Below are 21,966 nucleotides of genomic sequence, written 5' to 3'. Positions count from 1 at the left end.
TGGTGGCTTTGCTAGCTCAGCTGGCGCCCTAGTCGTACTCGTTACTGTCTGCAACTGGGGCAGTTGTACTAAAAAATTATCTTATTCCAATGGCTCTGTTCTTCTCCTAAATAATTGCCTTTCAATTGTACCTGGACTACAAGGCTGAGGAATACTAAGAATGAAACATGCCATGTAGTATAATAAAAATAATCATGCAGTAATCCTGTCTGCCATAAATAGACGGTGGGAAAAGCGATGCACTGCAGTACAGGGAAAGGAATAAGGAATGGAATATAAATTTGGTACATTCGTCACAGACTATCACACCCAGAAAAATCAAGGTACCTACTCACAACCACTTTTCTCACTGTCCTCATCACCCTCCTCCACTACACTTTGCAATAACTATTTTTTCCCCAAGAAATACATTTGCTTTTCAGTAAGGAAAGGAATCTTCTTAAATTACTCAACTGCAGGGTAAAGTAGACGGGATTAGGATGGGCACACACTTATTCTTCATCATCAACATGTGCCTAAGGTTTGACTAGTAGTGTGACTCACTGTGGTTGGCAAATGTTGAAAGGGAAACATTTTTACAGAATTAAATCTGTTATGGAAGCCATAATGAATTATATTTATATCACTTGGCTAGAAAAATGTGGCGCAAGCAAGCATGGGATTTTTTCAAATTATGTTTCTGTTTATTTGGAAGGCTGGGACAGAACTTAAGAAAGATTAAATGAGTGAAGTACTAGGAAGAGACTGACCAAGTGGGCACTGACCCAGTGGGCACTTGGAGGGAAGGGAAACACACATTGCCATGCATTAAAAAGTGTTTGACACATCACCTTAACTTAAGCAGACAGCCGCACATTGTACAGCCAACATTGCAGTGCTGATTCTGCCAAAATGAACCATTTAGCTGTTAGGTCATCATTGGTGGCACTGGTGAAAGCCCATAGCGAGGAAGGAAGGTGATGTTAAATGGATGCTAGGATACGTATTACTTGCCTCGCTTGAAAACTACTGTAAGTTAAGGGAATATTCAGAAATACCATCCAACTCTTTGAATCAAATCTTTGATAAAAGCCATTGCAAGCAAGTGAAGTAGGTAAGAACACCCCTATCCAGAATGGCTCCCTTGTTTCTTCATTCCAAGCTTTTATCTATTCATCATTGCAAATTTGTTCTTCTAGTACTCCTATTCTTCATCCTTTGATAAACACATTTCAAGCTTTACATTCTCTCATTCAATCCTTCGCCATTTGAAACCATCCAAGTTCCAAATATGGCACTCAACTAACCTTTCACCAACATCCATTTACCTAATGCCCACCCATGCATCCTTTCACCCATTCACCCATCCAAGAGATCCAACCTAAGAGTCCATTGACCCATCCAGGTATGGAATCCTTTCACCCATACCATTTCACCCACCTGGGCAGGCATCCTTTTACCTGTATACCCTGTCACCCATCCCATGCATCCTATAATCCTTATCACCCACCTATATGATTATTATGCACCCTTTCATCCCCACATCCTTTCCCTCATATTATATTATAACCATCCTCTTTCCTTCCATCTTTCTTTCAATTTTCCAAAACACATCATAGTTCAAGTTCATTTTATGAACTTAGGTCTGCAGAGTTGCAGATAGAAGAGGCCACTAATACTGAACTCCCACTGCATCTGCTAAAGCAGTGTGTTAATGAGTGAGTCAATAACACTAGTACACCCTTGTAGTGCCTATATTACTAATTGTCAATAAGCAGGCAATAGGAATTACAACTGCCCGACACTGCTGCCACCGAGACTCCACCGTCATCCACTCCAGCAGCTGCGTCTGGGCTGGCGCTGTTGCTGCTGGCCCCACCACTGGTGGTCGGTGGGGCTAGAAAAAAGCATTACAAAATTTAGATGCCAGATACACCTCCACCTCTTGTTTTTATTTAATAGCAAAATACAACTGCAATATATCGCAATATTTCAGTTACAGACTTCTCTTCTATCAAAAGATCATGTGGCATTTTGTTAGTTGGCAATTTTTTAAAAGCCAGTTAGTCAAGTAAAAAAAACTTTTTGGTAATGGAGGGGCAGAACTAGCTATTGATGAATCTGAGTTTTCCAAGAGAAACAAAAGGGTGCAAGAACAGGTCAATGAAGGACATGTGGTCTTGCTTGGCTAATGCAATGGGGCTATCCTCCTCATACTTCCAACCACGGTCATCAACTGCTATTATACTAATGATACATACACAACATTGGAGGGTACAAACAATTACATAACCATGTTCAAAAACACTTTTTCCCCACTTTTTTTAATGATTGAGCTGGAGCAAGTAAAAGAAAGCCTTCTCACGAAACATGCGTAGAACCCTTTACATTGGCATGCAATCTTCAGTACATGGGTTCTCTGAGCCTTACCACCACTATACAAGATAATATATATAAGGGAGAGGGAAAGCTCACTGAAAAAGCAGAAGAAAGGAATCTACAGACAGACTAGTACAGCCTGACAGTTTGAAGTAGGGAAACTTGAAATATAGAAAATAAGTAAATAGGCTAATGCAAGGATAAGAAGAATTTACGAAACAGATAAATCGAAGTGGAGTTGGAAAAAATTAAGAGACAGGCACAGTAAAAAGGTGAAAAATAATTCTAAATGTGGAACAGTAAAAGTTAGGGAAATAAATGTTAATATTAACAACAGGAGGACTTACTGGGAGGGGGTACCTTCAACTCTCCTACCTGCCTCACCAGCTCTCTTCCTACCCCTGGATGTTGGATGATGTAAGAAAAAAAATGGTGTTTCTGTTAATAAATAATCTCTCAAAGAATATTAATTTCTGAAGGAAAACGCAGTAACATTTCTACATCAGAGGTTCAGAGCACCTGCATAATAATACTAGTATCATACACCATCCTATTCCAGATTTCCTAATGTTATTCCAGATTTCCTAAACTAAATTTTGGAATTACTAATAAATTGCAATGAATTATTTCTACAGTGCTCATCTCATTCTCAATCACTCAATGCATAGATTGGATGCATGCATGCAAAACTACTACACATCACTGGAAAATTGCTAGGCTGTAGGCACTGTACGAGCTACATAAAATAAAGGCAAAGAGAAGTGAGAGAACATGCTGACTCATCAATACTAATATTAACTAGGACTATCTTAGACGAGTCACAGGAGGAGTCTCTGCATTACTTCTTAACCCCTTCGCTACCAGGCCTTTCCCCCTCAGGTGCCAGGCCTTTTTTTGGCTATTTGGGGCAGTTCGCACTTAGGCCTTTATAACTTTTTGTCCACATAAGCTACCCACGCCAAATTTGTGCCCTTTTTTTCCAACAACCTAGGGATTCTAAAGGTACCCAGGGTTTGTCGGTTCCCCTGAAGAAGACCAAGAAATTATCCAAAATACAGCAGAAATTAATTTGTTTTCAAACAAAAGAGAAAAAGGGCAGCAGAAGAAGGCTTGTGTTTTTTTCCCTGGAACTGGCATCAACAAGGGGGTTGCGGAGCTAAAATCACCACCTTCGCGGCTTTCAGGAACAGGCAGACTTAAATCAGAAAACACAATTTTTCAACACAATTTTGGCATTTTACTGGGACATACCCCATTTTTACGATTGTTTTGTGCTTTCAGTCTCCTTCCAGTTAGTGACAGAAATGGATGTGAAACCAATGCTGGATCCCGGAAAGCTAAACATTTCTGAAACGTAGACAAAATTCTGAATTTGGCAAGGGGTAATTTGTGTAGATCCTACAAGGGTTTCCTACAGAAAATAACAGCTGAAATGAAAACATATTGAAATTGAGACAAAAAAAACAGCCATTTTTCTCCACATTTTACTCTGTAACTTTTTCCTGCGATGTCAGATTTTTTAAAGCAATATACTGCTATATCTGCTGGACTCTTCTGGTTGCGGGGATATATAGGGCTTGTAGGTTCATCAAGAACCCTAGGTACCCAGAGCATATAAATGAGCTGTACCTTGCAATGGGTTTTCATTCTATACCAGGTATGTAGTAATTAACTTGCTGAAATATAAAGAGTGAAAAATAGGTATCAAGAAAACCTTTGTATTTCCAAAATGGGCACAAGATAAGGTGTTGAGAAGCAGTGGTTATTTGCACATCTCTGAATTCCGGGTGCCCATACTAGCATGTGAATTACAGGCCATTTCTCAAAAAGATGCCTTTTTTACACTGTCTTACATTTGGAAGGAACAAATGTAGAGAAAGACAAGGGGCAATTACACTTGATTTGCTATTCTGTGTTCCCCAAGTCTCCCGATAAAAATGGTACCTCACTTGCATGGGTAGGGCTAATGCTCGTGACAGGAAACGCAACATGGACACATCATATTTTTACATTGAAATCTGATGTGTTTTTTGCAAAGAGCCTAGCTGTAGATTTTGGCCTCTACCTCAGCCAGCACCTAGGGAAACCTACCAAACCTGCACATTTTTGAAAACTAGACACCTAGGGGAATCCAAGATGGTGTGATGTGTAGGAATAATGTGTGATTTCCAGCAAAGTTGGAGGTTTGCAGGGCATTATTGGTAAGATAATGGTGTGGGGTGCATGTGAAGCACACCACCCTGGAATCAACCAGATGTTTAGTTTTCAGGTGTGTTTAGGTCTTGTGGATTTTTCTACATGGCAGCGTCCCGAAGTCAAAAAAGTGCAGCCCTCACCATTCCAAGTGGGATGATTTTGAGAGTTACCAAGCTCTCATGGCCCAAATGTAAAACCAAAACCCAAAATAATCAAATGTCCTCTTGCTTACCGTGGAATAAGATGTTTCAGTGTGCGGGGGAGAGCTATAAGACTGTTACCACCTTCAGTTGGGGTGGGGGCATAACCAGGCCCATACTGGTTGGTAGCCACCACCCCACTATTTTTTTTTATTATTCCCTGGCATCTAGTAAACTTTCTGCCCCCTGGGGTGTGGATCAGGGGTAATTTCCCAATCTGCCCACTAGTGGGCAGAACAACTTTGGCCCCATTTATTTAGGGTGGGGGTATGGCCATACCCCAACCCTCTTATTTTGAAAAACAAATCTTACCTGGTCTTTGGTGGGCTTTCTGCCCCCCATGGGGGCAGATGAGCCTTCCAAAAATAGGCTGATCTGCCCCCAAAGGGGGCAGATATGGTCAACAGTAATGTGCCCCCATGGGAAGTGACCCTTGCCAAAGGGGCTGCCACCCCAAACAAAACAAACACACACACCAAACCCTGGTGTCTAGTTTTTTCTGCCCCCCTTGGGGGCAGATTGGCCTAACAAAAATAGACTGATCTGCCCCCAATGGGGCAGAAATGGCCTAAATACAATTTGCCCCACAAGGGAATGACCCTTGCCTAAGGGGTCACTCCCCATACATAAACACATAAAGTAAATGAAAAAATGTATATATCCCTACTGTCTACAAGGCCTAAAAATATTTTGCCCCCACAGGGGAGTAGCCCTTGCCCACGGGGCCGCTCCCCTTATGTGTAAGTATAAAACAAAAAAAATCCCTGTTGTCTAGTGGAAATGGCTTAAAAATAATTTGGTCCCTCGGGGAGCGACCCTAGCCTAAGGGGTCACTCCCCACATATAAATGAAATAAACAATTATTTTTTTTATCCCTATTGTCTAGAGGTATCTGCCCACAGTTGGGGCAGAAATGGCCTAAAAATATTTTGCTCCCCTTAAGCGTAAGTATAAAAATAAAAAAAAACCCTGGTGTCTAGTGGTTTCTCACCCCCCCCCCCCCCCCCCGGGGGGCAGAAATGGCCTAAAAAATAATTTGGCCCCCTGGGAGAAGCCCTTGCCCAAGGGGCCACCCCCCTTATGCGTAAGTATGATTAAAAAAAAAAAAATCCCTGTTGTCTAGTGGATTCTGCCCCCCCGGGGGCACATCGGCCTAATTAGATTGCAGAAATGGCCTAAAAATAATTTGGCCCCCTTGTAGTGACCCTTACCCAAGGGGCCGCTCCCCTTATTGAAATGTACAAACAAAAAAAAAAACCTTGTGTCTAGTGGGCATTTTTGCTGCCCGATCGCATTGCGATCGGACAGCAGTAATGCTTTGAGAGACATGAAAGGAAAGGCCTTTCCTTTCATGTCTCTCCCACTCCACCTCCCATTCGGAAGATAAATGCAAAAGCATTTATCTTCCGGGATCGCATCCGAGGTGACCTCTGATGAGGTCAGGGCACGATTTGCACGCTGACGTCATCAGACGTCACTGGGGGGGTGGGAATGGTCGGTGGTGGAAGAGGAAGTGATTCCCCTTCCATCCCTGACTGGTGGGTGTGGGCCAGGTACAGGATCAGTTGGTCTCGTCCAAGGCACACGGGAACCGTGTGCCTGGACGAGACCAGCTTGCATGCGGCACCCAGGCAGTTAATCAGCCCAAGCAAGCGCCAAAAATATGTGCAATTAGGTGGCACTGAGCACCTGTCTAGATGATGATCACATAATATTATAGTTGTGACATAAAGTTAACTTACCGGTGTGTGAGCAGCATGGTTGCTATTTGGGAAGAAACTATTAGCATAGATCACAAATAATAATTCATTATTAGTCACTGAGCCCCACAACCTCTACACGGGTCGAGCAGGTCCATTTCACGGTTCAGGATATTGGCCCACCGGTGTGTTAGCTGTGTGGGTGCGTCAGACCGCAGAGCTGCGGTGCACAGCCTGGTGCACCCTCTCCCAGCATTGCTGGCACTCCCACAGACCTTACCCAGACTGGGGCCTGCTGCCTGCTGCCAAGGTAGAGGGGAGGTGGCGCTGAACATAAAACACCAAGCAGCCACCTCCAGCCCTTCATTGTGCCGCCACCATGAATGAAAGGTGCCTGCTGGTGGTGGTTGGGGGTCTGGCGCTGCCACTCCCCTGCTTTGGCATGGTGCCGGGGACTTGGGGGGGGGGGGGAGGATAAGAAAGAAGGAAGGGAAAATAAAAGAAAGTAAGGCAAAATAATTAAAAAGTAAAAAAGTCACAAAAAACACAAAACAAATTAGGAAAAAAAAATCATTAAAAAACACAAAGAGAAAAGGTAATATTATAAACCCTGTTGTGTCCGTGACGCTTCAGATCAGAAGACCACCCAGCTATCTCTTAGAGACACTTTGGGTTCTGGGTTCAAGAGTTGCAGGTCCAGGCCTTCTCATCCATGCAAGAAGGAAGCAGGCAGCATGTCAGCACAGCAGGGCAGCAGTCCCTACGGGTAGCAGTCCAGTAGAGTGGCAGTCCTTTCAGCAGCACAGCAGCCCTTCTTCCTACAAGTCCAGAAATGGCCTAAGAGTTGCTTTCTGATGTCCAGTATTTATACCCAGTTGTGCCTTTGAAGTGGGGAGAAGCTTCCAGAGACTTTCCTTTGAATTGCACAGGTTATCTGCCTTCCTGGCCCTGCTCCAGACTAACTACAGGAGGCATGCAGCCCTTTGTGGAGAGACGGGACACAACCTATTCAAATGTAAGTTGGGGTGGACCCAGCACTTCCCTCCCAATCTGCCAGTGATGGCCCATCAAGTCACATCTAAGCTTTCCATTGTGTGTGGCTATCATGGAGAAATACAGAAAACCCACGGTCAACTACATCCAGTTATGTGACCCAGAGACTGGCTGCAGGCATCAAATGGCAAAGGCAAGAAAATACCGACATTTAAAAATTGCATTTTCAGAACTGTAATTTAAAATCAGACTTCACCATAAGTTAGGATTTTAAATTTCAATTCCAGAGTCACCAAACATAGGGCCTGATTCTAACTTTGGAGGACGGTGTTAAACCGTCCCAAAAGTGGCGGATATACCACCTACCGTATTACGAGTCCATTATATCCTATGGAACTCGTAATACGGTAGGTGGTATATCCGCCACTTTTGAGACGGTTTAACACCGTCCTCCAAAGTTAGAATCAGGCCCATAATCTGTTCACATGCTCCCATTTGGAAATGACACATAAAATGTAATAAGGGAACTCCAATGTTGTCCTACGGGAGAGGTAGGCCTTGCAGTAGTGACAATGAATGTAAGAGTTTTTCACTACCAGGACATCTAGAACTTAAAAGTGCACATCCTAGTTTTAAAATATAGGCCCTCATTCTGACCTTGGCGGGCGGCGGAGGCCGCCCGCCAAAGTCCCGCCGTCAGGTTACCGTTCCGCGGTCGAAAGACCGCGGCGGTAATTCTGACTTTCCCGCTGGGCTGGCGGGCGGTCTCCTTCAGACCGCCAGCCAGCCCAGCGGGAAAGAGGCTTCCACGATGAAGCCGGCTCGGAATCGAGCCGGCGGAGTGGAAGCTGTGCGACGGGTGCAGTTGCACCCGTCGCGTATTTCACTGTCTGCGCAGCAGACAGTGAAATACATGTAGGGGCCCTCTTACGGGGGCCCCTGCAATGCCCATGCCAGTGGCATGGGCACTGCAGGGGCCCCCAGGGGCCCTGCGACCCCCCCCTACCGCCATCCGGATCTCGGCGGTCCGACCGCCGGGATCTGGATGGCGGTAGGGGGGGTCAGAATTCCCGCGGCGGTGCAGCAAGCTGCGCCGCCGCGGAGGATTCAATGGGGCCGCGGTACACTGGCGGGACCCCGCCAGTGGTGCCGGTCCGACCGCGGCTTTACCGCCGCGGTCGGAATCCCCATTGAAGCACCGCCGGCTTGTCGGCGGTGCTCCCGCGGTCCTCCGCCCTGGCGGTCAAAGACCGCCAGGGTCAGAATGAGGGCCATAGTGCATTATGCCACCTGTGCTGTCCAAGACCTACACTAGGGGTGACATATGTATTAAAAAGGAAGGTTTGGGCCTGGCAAAGGGTTTACTTTGACAGGTCGAAATGGCAGTTTAAAACTGCATACACACAGTGGCAGGCATGAGACATGTTTAAAGTGCTACTTATTTGGGTGGCTTAATCAACGCTGCAGTCCCACCAGTAGCATTTAATTTACAGGCCCTGTGTACATGTAGTACCAGTTTACCAGGGACTTGCAAGAAAGTTAAACATGCCAAATAAGTATATGCTAATTCAGTATAATCTAACATGTTTAAAGAAGAGAGCACTAGCACCTTAATGCTACTTAAAAGTGGTAAAGCATGCAATGCCCTAAGGCCAGCAAACAAAGTCAACAAAACAGGAGGTCTGAGAGGAAAAACCACAACAAGGCACAAGGATGTCAGGTCTAAAAGCTCCGTTCTCATGGGCCTTTTTAACGTGCCTTGCTGTGGTTTTTCCTCTCAGACCTCAGATATTTTTTTTAATAGATGTGTTGTTTTTCATTGTGTTGTGTCACACAGGGCGTATGTGAAACTTAAGTAAATATACCCCACAGATGTAAAAATGCTGTGGGAATGAAGTCATCACCTCTATCTTTGAGAATTGTGTGCTGAATTGATATGATTCCTCTCTCAGTACTATATAGTGTTGATATTAACGTGTTTTCCTGCGCTTGTATATTCCCATCCTGTTCTAAGACATCACTTCATCTATCGCAGAATGGAGGACTCGTAAACACACAAAAAAATACTTGGCTACAGAGCCCAGATGTTTTTAAATTAATTGAGTAAAAACAGACCTGGAAAATAAATACAAATAATTAATAGTGACGTGGAACTGAAAAAAAATGATATACGGTGTATGAGAATGATTATTTATACATACAGGGAGTGCAGAATTATTAGGCAAATGAGTATTTTGACCACATCATCCTCTTTATGCATGTTGTCTTACTCCAAGCTGTATAGGCTCGAACGCCTACTACCAATTAAGCATATTAGGTGATGTGCATCTCTGTAATGAGAAGGGGTGTGGTCTAATGACATCAACACCCTATATCAGGTGTGCATAATTATTAGGCAACTTCCTTTCCTTTGGCAAAATGGGTCAAAAGAAGGACTTGACAGGCTCCGAAAAGTAAAAAATAGTGAGATATCTTGCAGAGGGATGCAGCACTCTTAAAATTGCAAAGCTTCTGAAGCGTGATCATCGAACAATCAAGCGTTTCATTCAAAATAGTCAACAGGGTCGCAAGAAGCGTGTGGAAAAACCAAGGCGCAAAATAACTGCCCATGAACTGAGAAAAGTCAAGCGTGCAGCTGCCACGATGCCACTTGCCACCAGTTTGGCCATATTTCAGAGCTGCAACATCACTGGAGTGCCCAAAAGCACAAGGTGTGCAATACTCAGAGACATGGCCAAGGTAAGAAAGGCTGAAAGACGACCACCACTGAACAAGACACACAAGCTGAAACGTCAAGACTGGGCCAATAAATATCTCAAGACTGATTTTTCTAAGGTTTTATGGACTGATGAAATGAGAGTGAGTATTGATGGGCCAGATGGATGGGCCCGTGGCTGGATTGGTAAAGGGGAGAGAGCTCCAGTCCGACTCAGACGCCCGCAAGGTGGAGGTGGAGTACTGGTTTGGGCTGGTATCATCAAAGATGAGCTTGTGGGGCCTTTTCGGGTTGAGGATGGAGTCAAGCTCAACTCCCACTCCTACTGCCAGTTCCTGGAAGACACCTTCTTCAAGCAGTGGTACAGGAAGAAGTCTGCATCCTTCAAGAAAAACATGATTTTCATGCAGGACAATGCTCCATCACACGCGTCCAAGTACTCCACAGCGTGGCTGGCAAGAAAGGGTATAAAAGAAGGAAATCTAATGACATGGCCTCCTTGTTCACCTGATCTGAACCCCATTGAGAACCTGTGGTCCATCATCAAATGTGAGATTTACAAGGAGGGAAAACAGTACACCTCTCTGAACAGTGTCTGGGAGGCTGTGGTTGCTGCTGCACGCAATGTTGATGGTGAACAGATCAAAACACTGACTGAATCCATGGATGGCAGGCTTTTGAGTGTCCTTGCAAAGAAAGGTGGCTATATTGGTCACTGATTTGTTTTTGTTTTGTTTTTGAATGTCAGAAATGTATATTTGTGAATGTTGAGATGTTATATTGGTTTCACTGGTAATAATAAATAATTGAAATGGGTATATATTTTTTTTTGTTAAGTTGCCTAATAATTATGCACAGTAATAGTCACCTGCACACACAGATATCCCCCTAACATAGCTAAAACTAAAAACAAACTAAAAACTACTTCCAAAAATATTCAGCTTTGATATTAATGAGTTTTTTGGGTTCATTGAGAACATGGTTGTTGTTCAATAATAATATTAATCCTCAAAAATACAACTTGCCTAATAATTCTGCACTCCCTGTATTTATTTATTTTTTTATATAATGCTGCTGTGATTTTTTACAATGAAGTCAGCGTGCTTTACAAGAGGTGGTGATAAATAGGATTAAAAGAATCAGCAAGAAAAGCTTATGAAAGAAATCAAATCTCACATACATCACTCAACTATACAATAAGGCAACTAATTCTAAGGCTTGAAGTATAAATCTTCAAAGCAAAGCATGGCTAATTAGCGGGATTTCTGTAAGAATTACTTTGTCTGTGTCTGAATGCTACGAAGGAGGGAGGTAATCATATACTTTTTGGGAGATAGTACCAAATTATGGGGTACTGCTGGAGAAGGCCTGTTTATATTATTGTTCAAGGTCTAACCCGGGCTTTATTAGAGAGCCTTCGGCCTTTGCATATGTATATAGCTTCAAGTCTTTAAAATGAGGTATTTTTAAAAAAGCATAGTACAAACCTATCAAATGTAAGTGGTATAACATTAAGCGAGTTGCTTAGTGACATGAAGGGCTGCATGACTGTTGTCACGTGTGAGGTCATGAGATCCCCAATCATGAGGGCTTGCACTTAGGACACTACGTGGCTTTTATTTGATGCTAATGGAAATCATAACATTCCTTTACATTTTTCAGGAAATATTTCGTTTTTAACAGATAGGTTAGATTGGGACCTGTATAGCCAAACATAAGGTCCCTTTTGCAAAGTTTATTTACCGAATAGATAAAATAAAACAATAAAAACCAGTGGCAAAATCTTAATTGGAAACGTCTGCCTTTCTCCTCTATTTACTGTTATGCAATCCTTGTTTCAAACACTTTTCGGCCATCACCACAGCACCCTCATAGAGAAACGCTCAAATGCATGAACTGCTGTGACCTCTTGCATTAATTTTCTAGGGGCACTTGGCATTCTTTACAATATAGCACTGTGAGAGTTTAAATAGTTTGAGGCGTTTTGTCGTGGTAGCAACTGTGTGCCCGCGAATCCTCGTAGTTTCAAATAAAAGTGTAAATCAGGCGTCCTCTTTCATGGACTCGACCTGGGGCGTTACCTGACTGCTTCCAGTTTGCAATGAGCAGCCTCTCTGCCCTTCACTTGTCGGATACTGCCTGCTTGCCACTGGCACTCCCGGCAAGGCTTCATTCGTCGAATCCTCGTGGGTCACCGCTTCCGGGTCTGCTGACATCTCCGTCACAAGACACGGGTCAGGCAGCGTTTCTACAGGATAAACCGCAATGTTATGCTGGAAATGGCCTTCTTCGGCCGTTGTGTCCTCACAACTAGAAGGTGGATGGCCACCAAGCAGTGGAACACTGCAGTGGAAGCAGTGGAACGCTAAAGGGGACAGCCCCGTGGTATGCTCCCCAATGCAGATGGGAGTATGTTTTCAGTGGGCACATGGCAGAGTAACGTAGCCAAGGCCAGCACGAGACTTTGGCCTCCATGACCCCCAGACGGATGAGGTCATGTCCAGCCGCGGGTTGGCAGGGGTACTTAGGTGAGCTAGGTATGTTTATCTGCCTCTTTTCTGGTAGTGCAACAGCAGAGGAATTTGCCACCCACCCACCTGACATAAACAGGAGCACCAAGAAGCGCAGCCAATTGTTGAGAGCATTGCAAGTGGAGTTACTGGGTGATCCTAATGCAAAAAGCAAATAATAACCTATCAGATGGAGACGGGTCCACTAAATGTGATATCATCACGCCATAGGAGACTATGAGAAGAACACCATGGCGACCCCTTCATCCTGCAATGGACAGCTGGTATCCTCACAGCTGGGGGGCGGCCTTACCTTGCTCTGTGGTGGAAGGGATGCAGCAACCATTAAAACGTAAGGGGCCGCAGCCCAGTGTGAAGTACACATCACTGGGTAGCTAATAAGCCCTCACTGTGTCGTCAGGTGGCTTGAGATTGGTTCAGGATGGGTGTCAGTAGTCCGAAATGGTGCTGCACACGATCGATCGCCCATTAGTCAAGCCTACCTGTCTACTGCAAAACAACATGAGCCGATATCTGGCTCCTAGTTGGTCTGGGGCCTGCCTCCTGTCACCTCAGTGGCTCGCCCACTCTACACCGGTATTGATACCTTGTATTCTGATCGCTTTAAGGACTGACATGGAGACATCAGTGGCATTGCAGGGGAGGCTGCTGCCTGGCAAGGAACTACCCCCTCGGAGCTGGTTACTGTGCTACCACCGCGTAGCTGTATCTGCTGGGAAATCACATCTCACCAATAGACGTGAGCCGCTCTAATTGACGGCTCTCGGATGCCATCCGCCGGGAATAGGGGAGGATGAGAGGGAGGGGGTGTCGGTGAGAGGAAGGGTGATTCGAAGAGTGAATTGCCAAAGATGTCTTCAATGCTTGCCACCCACCTAAAGTCGATAGTCTAACACTCTAGCTCGAAGTGAACATATATATACGACAAGTGCGTGCACTGCGAAGCTCAGCACACCAACTGGCCGAACACATCCTCTGCGCGACACAGTCCGTGTGGAGAAACCGGAGCAACTGCTGCCTCTGACGCCCGCCCTAGAAAGTTTCACGGATTTGCAGAAGAAACGAAAAAGTTCCTCATCTGATTTTCCATTCACAAGGTGCGTTCCACAAGCGTCGGCTGTTTAAGAGCCAACAGCAGAGGGAAACTTGAAAGGAGAGCAGGCTGTTAGGGATGGTGTTAAAAGTGAGGGGAGGAGGAGGGGCAGGAATGAAGGGGGAAAGGGGAAACGGGAGGGAGGAGCGATGAATCAAAGTAGAGAAAGGTACCCTGATGAAGGAAGAAAGATAGGAAGGATAGATTCGGGGGAGAAGAGGTGGAAGAGTGAGAGGGAAATGAAGAAAAAGGGGGAAATGAAAACATAATGGAAGGAAATGAAGATGTGTGGGAGGAGAGCGAGAAAATTGCAACGTGAAGATGAAAGGTAGGAAATAAGGAGGGAAGTGTGTTATGGGAAGGAGAACGAATTGGAATGGGGAGAAAGGAAGAAAGGAGTGAAAGAATGAATGAATGAATGAATGAACGAATAATAGCTTTGGAGGATGGGAGGGGGGAGTTCAGGGAGGAAGTTAGGGGAGTAATGAACTAATAGGTGAAAGAATGAAAGATAAAAGAGGAAGGAAAGAAGGAAGAAAGGGCGTGAAAGGGGAAGTAGGGGAGTCAAGAACAATAATGGAACGAAGAAAAGACTAAAGAAGAAATGTACGCTTGGGTCCAGCACCAGTACTCTCAAATATCTATTGGAATGCTTACATCGTGGAACCTTACTCAGGGGTACCGGAAAGGTTACCGTAAAGGCCGCGGAGTTTAGGGAGTCAGGGCGGGCTGAGCTGCTGTTGATTTGCCTCTTTCTGGGTGTGCTCATTGAAGAGCCGTTAACTTTCCTTCTTGGCGCACAGAATAGAGGGATGATGTGACCACATCCCAGACAAAGCGCGGCTTGTTATCTCTGTCGCCCGTAATACCTTTTCTAATCCTAGTGCTCTCTGCCCCGGGGTCTCTGGTTTTGCTGGGATGGGAGGCTGCATCAGTTCTGGGGGTGGAGAGTGCGCCCAGTCAATCAGACAGAGCCAGTCCTTGGCAGGCCACTACAGCCTTTAATAAAAATAGAAGCTCCCATTTGATGGACTCAGAGGAGAGTCGAGAGGGAGCTTTGGTTCAGGAGACTCGCACTCAATCTGAGACCTAATTTCTACGCGCATCGGCTAAAGCGCCAAGCCTCTGCTCCCAGCGGCACGCCCGACGCGCTGTTTACTCTCAGATCTAGTTTTGTTTCAGGACAGGGGTTCTGCGCCCCCCAAGAATGAGGAGAGGGCTGGGGGCTGGCATGGCCAGCAGCTAGCTCTCCAATAACTGCCACTCCTCTCTCCTCTTTCCCAGGATAACAGGGAGAGGAATGCCGGGGGCAAGGAAATGGCACTCTCTGCTGGCCATCCTCCTGATCCTGCTGCCTCCACCAGCGCAGGGCGCCCCAAGCAAAGAAGAGGAATTGCAGGGCGAGAAGAGGACCCTGCTGGAGCTAATCAAGCACGTCACGGTGGAGCGCAGCAGCGGTAGAGCGGCTTCGAGGCGCTACAGCATACGGGAGACACCTGAGCTGCAGCAACGGGCCCGGCCCACGGAACTGGCTGAGCCCACCCTGAGGCAGAACAACAGGAGGGCAGTCGGTAAGTGCTGTTCAAGTAACTTTTAATGTACTGGCGTGGGGGTAATTTGGGCTTTCATTAACTCAAAGCTCCTTGTTCGCGCTGTGGGCGCTCATTTTAAATGCGGAACGATAGATTATCTTCCAGAAGAGGCGCAAATACGATAATCCAGGCTGAGCCGACCTGTCATCAGTCCTGAGAGGATGACTCAAGCGGCTTGATCCCGGGCCGCTGGCGGCTAAGAGGGTTAAACCCGTGATCCCATGCAGGCTTCCTACACCAGGCGCGCAAGGCCACAGATAACACAATGCGCCCGAGTACGCGCAACGCTTCGCAGAAAGTTTATGTTCCTGGTACGTGAGCTCCCACGGCTATAGTTTGCCGTGAGCGATGATTACATAGATGGCAGCATAGTCCGCGCACCGGTGACAGCTGAGGGCATCTCCTAAAACGGAGAGGTACCCCAGTACTTTCCGTTAGCTGAGCACACCTAGAGCAGAATATGTGGTAAATGAGTGAGTGTCACGCGCCGCTTGACATTTATTGGATTTTTTTTTTAAACAAAGCAGTGATTTAAATGGGCCAGTGCTGTCACGTTCTGAGAACCTGCAATTGCTCATTTTGATCGTGAGTGACCCGCTTCCCGCGTAGACGTTTAGATACCCGTAGCGTTAGGCATCGCACGGCGGTGGCGCCATCTCGATGTATGACACGCGTGGGTGTAGCCTCTCGCAGATGGGGACTGGAGGGTGTCACCACAGCAGGGAATCCCCGGGAGTCTCCACGGGGTCTTGAACACATACAGCGCCGCCTCACTAGAGCCAGGTCTGATACTCTTTCCCCCAAGGGATAACATGACAGGGAGAGCTGGAGCTTCCCGCGTGTCAGGCACCGAGTGGGTAAGCACAGCGCTGCTGAGGTTCCCTCACAAGGGGTCGCCGTTCATCCAGTCAGAGGTACTTCAGGACCAAATCTTCTTTCCGGATGACGGGGAGGGCGGGACCAGTCACGCCGAAGAACCGCTGCCTATCCAGAACTTTACACTGGGCACGCGGGGGTGCTAGCTGCCCTACTCCAAGCCAGACCCCCAGAAAAGTTTACAAACTGCATCTCGAAATATAGGGGGGCTGCAAATCCGCACAGCAGAAAGTGAGCTGAGGCAACGCTGACAGCAGCAGCACAAGAGTGCAGCCAAATCCCACAGCAGAAGCTTGAGATGCTGCCAGTAATCAGCATACAAACCCTGGGTTGATGTCAAATACCACAAGTGAGGCAAAAGGCGGTCTCCCATACCACAGTAGAAGTCCGCAGTTGCTAACAGTCACAGCAGGGTGCCTGAAAACAATGCAAAAAGCATTCAAATACTATTGTCAAGCACAACGGTTAGAATTAGAGGGCCAGCCATCTCAGTGTGAGCCCAGGAATGCTACCCAACACCTCAGTCGCAGTTCAAGGGTGCATTCAAACACAAGAGTGCTGCTACTCACAACAGCAGCCAAATGGTAGTGGGTTCAGCAGAAGGTATTTGTGCTATCAAACACCGCAGAGAATTCCAGGGACTTCAACAACAGTAGAAACTCACTCACGCTGGCAAACACCAATGCAGCAGCGCAAGCTGTCTAACAGGCAAGCCCAGCCACTCAGTAGAGGCTAGGGGATGCTGCCAGCCATCATACTAGCAGCTCATGCATGCTGGTTAAAAAACACCGTAACAGCAGATGGCGCTACCAGACTCTACAATATATGCCCAGGTGGACTTCCAGTCACCACAGTAGACGTCGGAAGTTCCTGCCGCATACCACAGGTCGGCGCTGGTGTCCAAAGACGCTGCCGAGTTACCAGCAGCAACCGAGGGATGATGCCAGAGGCCATAACAGTAGCACAAAAAAGCGTCTGTTGCATGTTTAAGGCTGAAAACTGAACAGCTGGGGGATAGGGATGTCTAACAAGCAACTTTGGAACTAGGGAATCTGGTTCGATATCTTGGTTCAACATCTTCCGATTCTGGGCAAATCCCTTAACCTTCTCGTGTTACCAAAAAAAAAATAATAATAATCTGATCCATTGAAGCGTATTTGGAGTTTTAAGCGCTGATGTGCCTTGCCTTAGATTGCGTTTTATAAAAATGCAGGAAAAAACCCAGGCGGGAAGTACTAAACATATCGAGAAGTTCTCAGTCCAGGCAACAGAACTCATTGCCCAACACGAGCAAAGATTGCCACGGGTTTTTAAGTCGCCCGCAACCGAATGAACCTAGACAGTTTACCCGGCACTTTTATAGACACACTCCGAGGAAGCATTACAAAATAAAGTACCTGCAATAAATGTTTCTGACTTGTTGGCTATTAAAAGCGCCTTTAAATACAGTTAAACGTCGTTTTGGACTGTGCATCCTTACAGAGAGAATTACAGTATTTAACCGGTCAACCATGAATGATGTGCGTGCACTCATAAACAAACTTATGGTAAACAATTCCAAAATATAAAGCGGGCTGAAAATGATACAACTGAGACTAATAAAACATGAAGCTGTCCAATTTTGAGTGGCCAGCACTGACGTCAATTCAGTTCTTTGCATCCCCCTTCTGTTACAGTCATCTTCTCTCATTGGCAATTACACAGGTTGGAAGCAAGTGCAGCTAATTCTATTCCCCACGCCTTCTGCCCTGCCGACTCCAAAGGTTTATCCAACACTTAATCTGTATTAAAAAAATACTACGCGCCGAGGACAATGTGAAGGAGTGCCTTATGTTTTTGCCTTATGTTTTTTTTTTTTTTGCTTAGGGACTCGAATATTGTGCTGCTGGTAGAGGAAGAAATAATGTTTGGTCAGATTTTTCAGCCAAATCAGACTTTCAGAGCCTGATTACACAATTAAACGTGTGTTGCATTGCCATAATTTTCATTGCATTGTTATCCGTGTTACGCGAAATACATTTTGCCAGTACCTCGAGTAACCTTCCAGTGTAAAACGTTACGCAAAATACCGACTGGTTGATGGAGGAAATATCTCACTCATGGAGAAAATGTCCGCAAGTGAGTTATTTTTCTCTCAAACCAATCTCCAATGCAAAATTTCATGGTTTGCAAAATGGCAAAACGTTTAGAGATCACGTGAGATTAAGACAGTGTAACTGAGTTTTTCACGGGTTTAGCTGTCACAGACCTTATTTTAGAAGCTCTTTCTTTTCTCGAGTTGATGGAAGGAGTAGCCAGGTAAGCCTGACTGGAAATTTACATCTTATTTCCAATATGATGTAGAGTCAGAAGCACAGAAAGGCAGCTGGAACATAAACGTGAAAGCCCAGTATCATAAACACCTCCTTGGGGTTGCGCATGACTGTGCGTCTAACATGATACAAGTCCTAAAAGGTGGAACAGTAAAATGCAGTATTGCTGTGGTAAGGGCGGGCTTTAGGGAAGCGTGGCTGGTACAGTTGCACCTGGTGCTGACCTTGATGGGGAGCGCATGGGTAAAAATAACATATGGGTTTAAAAGAACCCGAACGTCCTTATCCGTCCAGCAGTTTTCAGGCTATAATAAAAATGTCATGATAGCTCTGCTGAGTAATGTTGGTGAGGGATCGTCATTTTGTCTAGTGGTCGTTTTGACTCATCATAAAGTAGGACAGAGGGTTAATGTGCCTGCAGCAAAGAGCGTGTGCCATGCAGATCACGGAACTGAATGTGAGCGAACTACGAGTAGCGCTATAAAGCATGAAATATATGTCAGACAGGGGTTATGGAGACACTGTTGGAGAGTGGTAGTGAGGGAATCCGTGGGGAAGGAGGTCATGGATGCGAGTGCTACAAAAGACAGTCGCACCAGGAGCCACCAGCGCTGAAGCCAGCCCTGTCTAGCAATGCCATGGATCTGGAAGCCCCCTTGTGCAGTATTCCCATGGCGTGCCGTGACACAGGCACCCAGGACTGCTGTATTTCTACACCAGTCCATTAGATGCGGAACACTGGAGGCAGTAAACCTCTGGTAATCACAAGGGTGTGGCTTCTGTATGCGCTTCATTGATCCTTTCGAATTTGGCACACAGCATTGTGGTATTACCATATCAACAACATGGATTTGGAGCAATATGTCCTAATGCCATGGACTTGTATTTTTCTACTAAATATTCATCTGATAATGTAAACACCCCCAATTAGCACATTAAATAAGGCAGTTTCTGGCGCTTCTGTAAGATTGCCCAACTTGGTACCTTAAATAAGATATTTATTGGCGATTCTATGAGACTGCCTACATTTGGTGCAGTTTTCCTTTAGTTATACATTGATGTATTTGGAACGTTCCAGGGCAGTTTCATCTGATAATGCCTTTGATTGAAACAAAGTGGAGAGAAATTCTTTGGTATTGCAGTGGACGCAGCCATAATATTGCAATATTCTGATAATATCTATATGCATTTAGCGCACTACAAAGCAGAATTTCTCTTGTGAAGTCATGGATTTCCCAAATTTCTTTGCAAAACTGATATGGTAAAGCCAGAAATCTGGCACACTTTAGTATTTTGATGGAAAATATATGGTTGTGGTATGAATAGCCACAGGTTTTTGTTAGTACTGTCTTGGATTTCACAAACTTTAGTATGCTCAAGAGATCCTACTGTAATATCATAGATGTTTAGCACACGACTGCTGCATTGAGCTATAAAACAATTGACTCAGTGCACCAGAATGAAGTCCAATTGCAATATACCAAACAATGTGCATGGAGCAGTAAAAAAAGCAGAAATTGGCCAATATACACATTTCCTTTTGATTCTAATAATGTTACTTGATTTCAATTTAATTTATGTGACATCAGTCACACCTCCAGTCTCTCGCATGAAGTCAATCAAGGTACGAGCAAATCACGGTTGTTTGCTTGTGAGGCCATGGTCATAAGTGAGATATAAGGCAGTCACAGCAGCCATGTTGGATCCTGGACATAGAAGGATGTACATCCTGCGGTCACCCCCGTACTCACAAGTTATGCCAGTGCCTCTCACTGACATTGAAAGGATAGAGTAGACTGACGAGCTGGACAGAAGGCTTCAGTGTGCAATGATTTCATAAGTTCTGCAGTTCAGTGGTGTGCACGGGTAGTCCTTCCCCTTGTAAGAACTCCTTATCTAAACAATCTGGGCCATCTAGGCCTGCAGCACTGAATGACAATTACAAGTCAGGCAGAGAGACACAAGAAGGACAGCTGGGTTCCCATCATGGGGATGGTGTGGTGGTAGCATACATGTCAGAATGAAAGGAGTGTGTCTGATTACTGGCTTCTTCTGGTGTAGAACAGAAAATAGAACGGATGATATCTCAGGGAGTCTGCTTGGGATCACAGTGGCTTGGCACTGCTTGCTCTGATGAGAGGCAGATGGTTCTTTGACTCTTTATGTTCTGAAACAGTGGTTGTTCTACCATTATGAAAACTAAGTAAACTTGCTGCTGAAGGCAGCATTGTTGAATCTTGAATGATCCTTCACAGGAAAACAAATATGTCCTAGATTTACAAAGATTTTGCGTCAGGTTTGTGTTACTTATTTAAGGTAGACATAAGCTAAAATCCAGATTGGTATTTACAAACCAACATAAATGGGTATTTTCTTAGGTTTGTAACCACAAGCAATGCAATACGGCGTAATGTACTGCCTTGCTTTACTTTGCTTCAATGGGGAATTCCATGGGTGGTGCATTTATGTTCCAAAGCATCCACTCTTGAATTTTGATGCAAATCCATATATAAAGAATTGTACTTCTGCTAAAATCCTGTGCCTCCCTGAGGCTGACATAACGTATAGAAATAATTTTATTTGTCCTCATTTTTTTCCTCTTTGCAAGTGCACTGCATTCTACAGCACACATACAATGGAAAACTTGCCTTAAAGTATAGTTTTTTTAGCAGGAGGGGACCCTTTTCTGCTCAAAAACGATGTTGACCACAATGCACACAACCTTCTACTATGGCACAAGGGTACCTGCCTTGGCACATGGCTGCTGAAAGTGCACCAATGTATTGAGAGAGAAGAACTGCGTCACTTCTTTGTAGATACAGTGCAGTTCTACTGTCTCCAGTTCATACAACATAGACCAACACCTTTGCTGACTGCACTGAGTAGACTTAAATCTATGTAAATCAGGGCCTATGTGTTGTTTTGTTCTTGTGTAACAGCAGAGCAGACTGCACAGCCAACTCTGAACTCTGTTGAGCTAGTAAGATAGTAGCTGGCTAAAATGCTAGGAGCAGTAGACCAACAGCCCAAATTGACTATTGGAGTTACCTCATAACGCATAATTCTACGACAACACTGAAGTAAAAGCAAGGGGACATTCAAGGAGGCACCAATACTTATTGATTGATTTATTGACCAAAGAATGTCATGTAAAGATTGCACAACCTTTTTAAATGTAAATAACTATAGTTTAAAAAGTTTTGTGTATTATGTTCTTTTTATCACAGCCCAAAATTACCCTAAAATGGCAATTCTAATTGTGCTATTCAGAGCCTTTCAAGTCTTCAAGTCCCTCCCTCAGGAGAACACACATTAGACTTTTAAATTGTTAATCAATCAAACATTATACCAGAGCTGTTTTTAGTTTGAATACTTCAAAGTGGCTCAGCAGTGTTGATT

The 21,966-nt window shown here is 45.1% G+C and overlaps 1 protein-coding gene across 4 annotated transcripts in view; it reads left to right on the top strand.

The window, feature by feature from the left end:
• Positions 1–13,483: 13,483 nt before the first annotated feature.
• The window catches only part of ALKAL1 (ALK and LTK ligand 1), a 692,892-nt gene continuing 684,409 nt past the window's right edge, over positions 13,484–21,966 (top strand). For 3 of the 4 annotated variants that reach the window (XM_069220157.1, XM_069220158.1, XM_069220160.1), the window contains exons 1-2: positions 13,965–14,115; positions 15,072–15,358. In XM_069220157.1, coding sequence (XP_069076258.1) covers positions 14,066–14,115; positions 15,072–15,358 — 337 coding nt within the window. In that variant the 5' untranslated portion in view covers positions 13,965–14,065. Of the gene's footprint in view, positions 13,792–13,964; positions 14,116–15,071; positions 15,359–21,966 lie in introns of those variants that run through there. The other variant, XM_069220161.1, reaches the window with a different exon arrangement.

This window comes from Pleurodeles waltl, chromosome 2_2 (genome assembly GCF_031143425.1).
Source record: "Pleurodeles waltl isolate 20211129_DDA chromosome 2_2, aPleWal1.hap1.20221129, whole genome shotgun sequence".
In the NCBI taxonomy this organism is placed as follows: domain Eukaryota; kingdom Metazoa; phylum Chordata; class Amphibia; order Caudata; family Salamandridae; genus Pleurodeles; species Pleurodeles waltl.
The sequence above is the reverse complement of the archived record's forward strand: the minus strand, read 5'-3'. Positions and strand labels throughout refer to the sequence as shown.